General features: G+C 32.7%; 1 protein-coding gene across 2 annotated transcripts in view; it reads left to right on the top strand.

Moving 5' to 3' along the window:
- Positions 1-1,918, top strand: part of ERCC8 (ERCC excision repair 8, CSA ubiquitin ligase complex subunit) — a 63,180-nt gene that overhangs the window by 51,799 nt on the left and 9,463 nt on the right. For both annotated transcript variants that reach the window (XM_003782738.3, XM_023519450.1), the window contains one exon: positions 954-1,034. In XM_003782738.3, the coding sequence (XP_003782786.1) occupies positions 954-1,034 (81 nt within the window). The remainder of the gene's footprint in view (positions 1-953; positions 1,035-1,918) is intronic.

Raw genomic sequence — 1,918 nt, forward strand, 5'->3', positions numbered from 1 at the left:
TTCTCGTACGGTGCCTGTGGCTCAGTGACTAGGACACCAGCCCCATATACCAAGGATGGCGGGTTCAAACCCAGCCCCAGCCAAAGTGCAACAAAAAAGTAGCCAGGCATTGTGACAGGCGCCTGTAGTCCCAGCTACTCGGGAGACTGAGACAAGAGATTGCCTAAGCCCAAGAGCTGGAGGTTGCTGTGCGCTGTGATACCACAACACTCTATCGAGGATGGCAAAGTGAAATTCTGTCTCTTAAAAAAAAAAAAAAAGTTTCTATTCTCTAAAAAGATTATATCACTTTATACCCTGAATGTGATAGTATCTAATTTACTGTCCCATAGAAATGTTTTCAGTAATAGCTAATCTAACATATTCAGGGGGAAGGAGCATTGTTCAGCCACGAACACACAGCATATCCATGGACTGTACATCGACCCAAGCTTCCCCTTACGAAGTAAGCTTCTGAACAGCCTGGGTCTGCAGGTGCTTCTGTTGAATAGCAGCCAGTTAGGCAACTATAGGCTAAATAAAACTTTTTGTGAATTCATACCGTATTTTAGTAGAAACTCTCATCATTTCTTCGTCAAAGTGTTTATTAAAGCTCAATGACCGATGGATAAACCCTTTATTCCATTTTTTTTTTCTTTCCATTCTGACATTTGAAATAAATGGATATTATGATTGGTAAAAACCACTAGCACAGTGAGTGTTTTCTATAAAATGTTCACAGCATTAGTTAGCTCTAACATATCCTAATACTATTTTTAAATACAAAACAAAGCTGTACTACATCTTAAAGAAAAAAAAAGAATACCTGCCTCGTCTTTTTAGAGAGTAGAAATAGAATTAATGTAATTGATCTTACCTAAGAATTAATCATTTCAAAAATGAATATAGTTCATTTAAGTTTCGTACCAGTTTTAAATTGATCCATAATCACATTTTTGTTGTCTATGTTGTAGGAACTTTATAGTGGTGGCAGAGACTGCAATATTCTTGCCTGGGTGCCATCCTTGTGTGAACCTGTTCCTGATGATGATGAGGTAAGTATTTGTACAAAGTGTACAGTGTCTTCTAAATCATGAGGAGTAAAGTTTTATTAATATGTGTTTATGGGAGAGACTTTTAAAGCAGTTCTTTTTATTTTTATGATTGTAAAGATAATTTGCCTATCATCACACATTGGGAAACTTTTGAAAAATATCAAAAGAACATAAAATGTCTTTAGTTGAATTAATCAACATTAACATTCTGATTTATTTCATTCTTGATTTTTCCTACGCATAGTTTTTAAAACATAATTAATGGGGTGGCACCTGTGGCTCAAAGGAGTAAGGCTCCAGCCCCATCTATCAAACCTGGTCCTGGCCAAAAACTGCAAAAAAAAAAAAAGAAAATTAATATCACATTAGGACATATAACTTGGTATCTTACTTTAGTAGTTAACATTGTACAATAGTCTTTTTCTATGTCATTAATAACCATATAAAATTATTTATGATGATATAATATTTTTTCATTTATATACCACAATTTAAATATTTACATTTTTGCAGACATTTCTATTGATTATTATAAACAACATCAAGGTAAATATCTGTTCTTAAATTTTTCATATTTCTCAATATTTCTTTGAATAGATTCCTAAAGGTAGAATTATCTCTTAAATGATCATATATGACATTTTTTAAGGTTTTTTGTTCACTGTCAAATTTTACCAATTTACCCTCTGACCAGCAATGCCAATTTCTATTTCAGAGTATAAATTAATATAAATTTGACAGTGTGACTAAAGAACCTTAAAAATGCAACAGGTAAACAAAGATGAGTAAGATACAGTCCACGGTCTTAATAGCCTTGTATTTTATTTATTTATTTTTTTACTTACATCAAGCAATAGAAAGATAAGGATTTTCTTTTTTTTTTT

Source organism: Otolemur garnettii, unplaced genomic scaffold (genome assembly GCF_000181295.1).
Source record: "Otolemur garnettii isolate 467f Iridium unplaced genomic scaffold, OtoGar3 scaffold00005, whole genome shotgun sequence".
Lineage (NCBI taxonomy): Eukaryota > Metazoa > Chordata > Mammalia > Primates > Galagidae > Otolemur > Otolemur garnettii.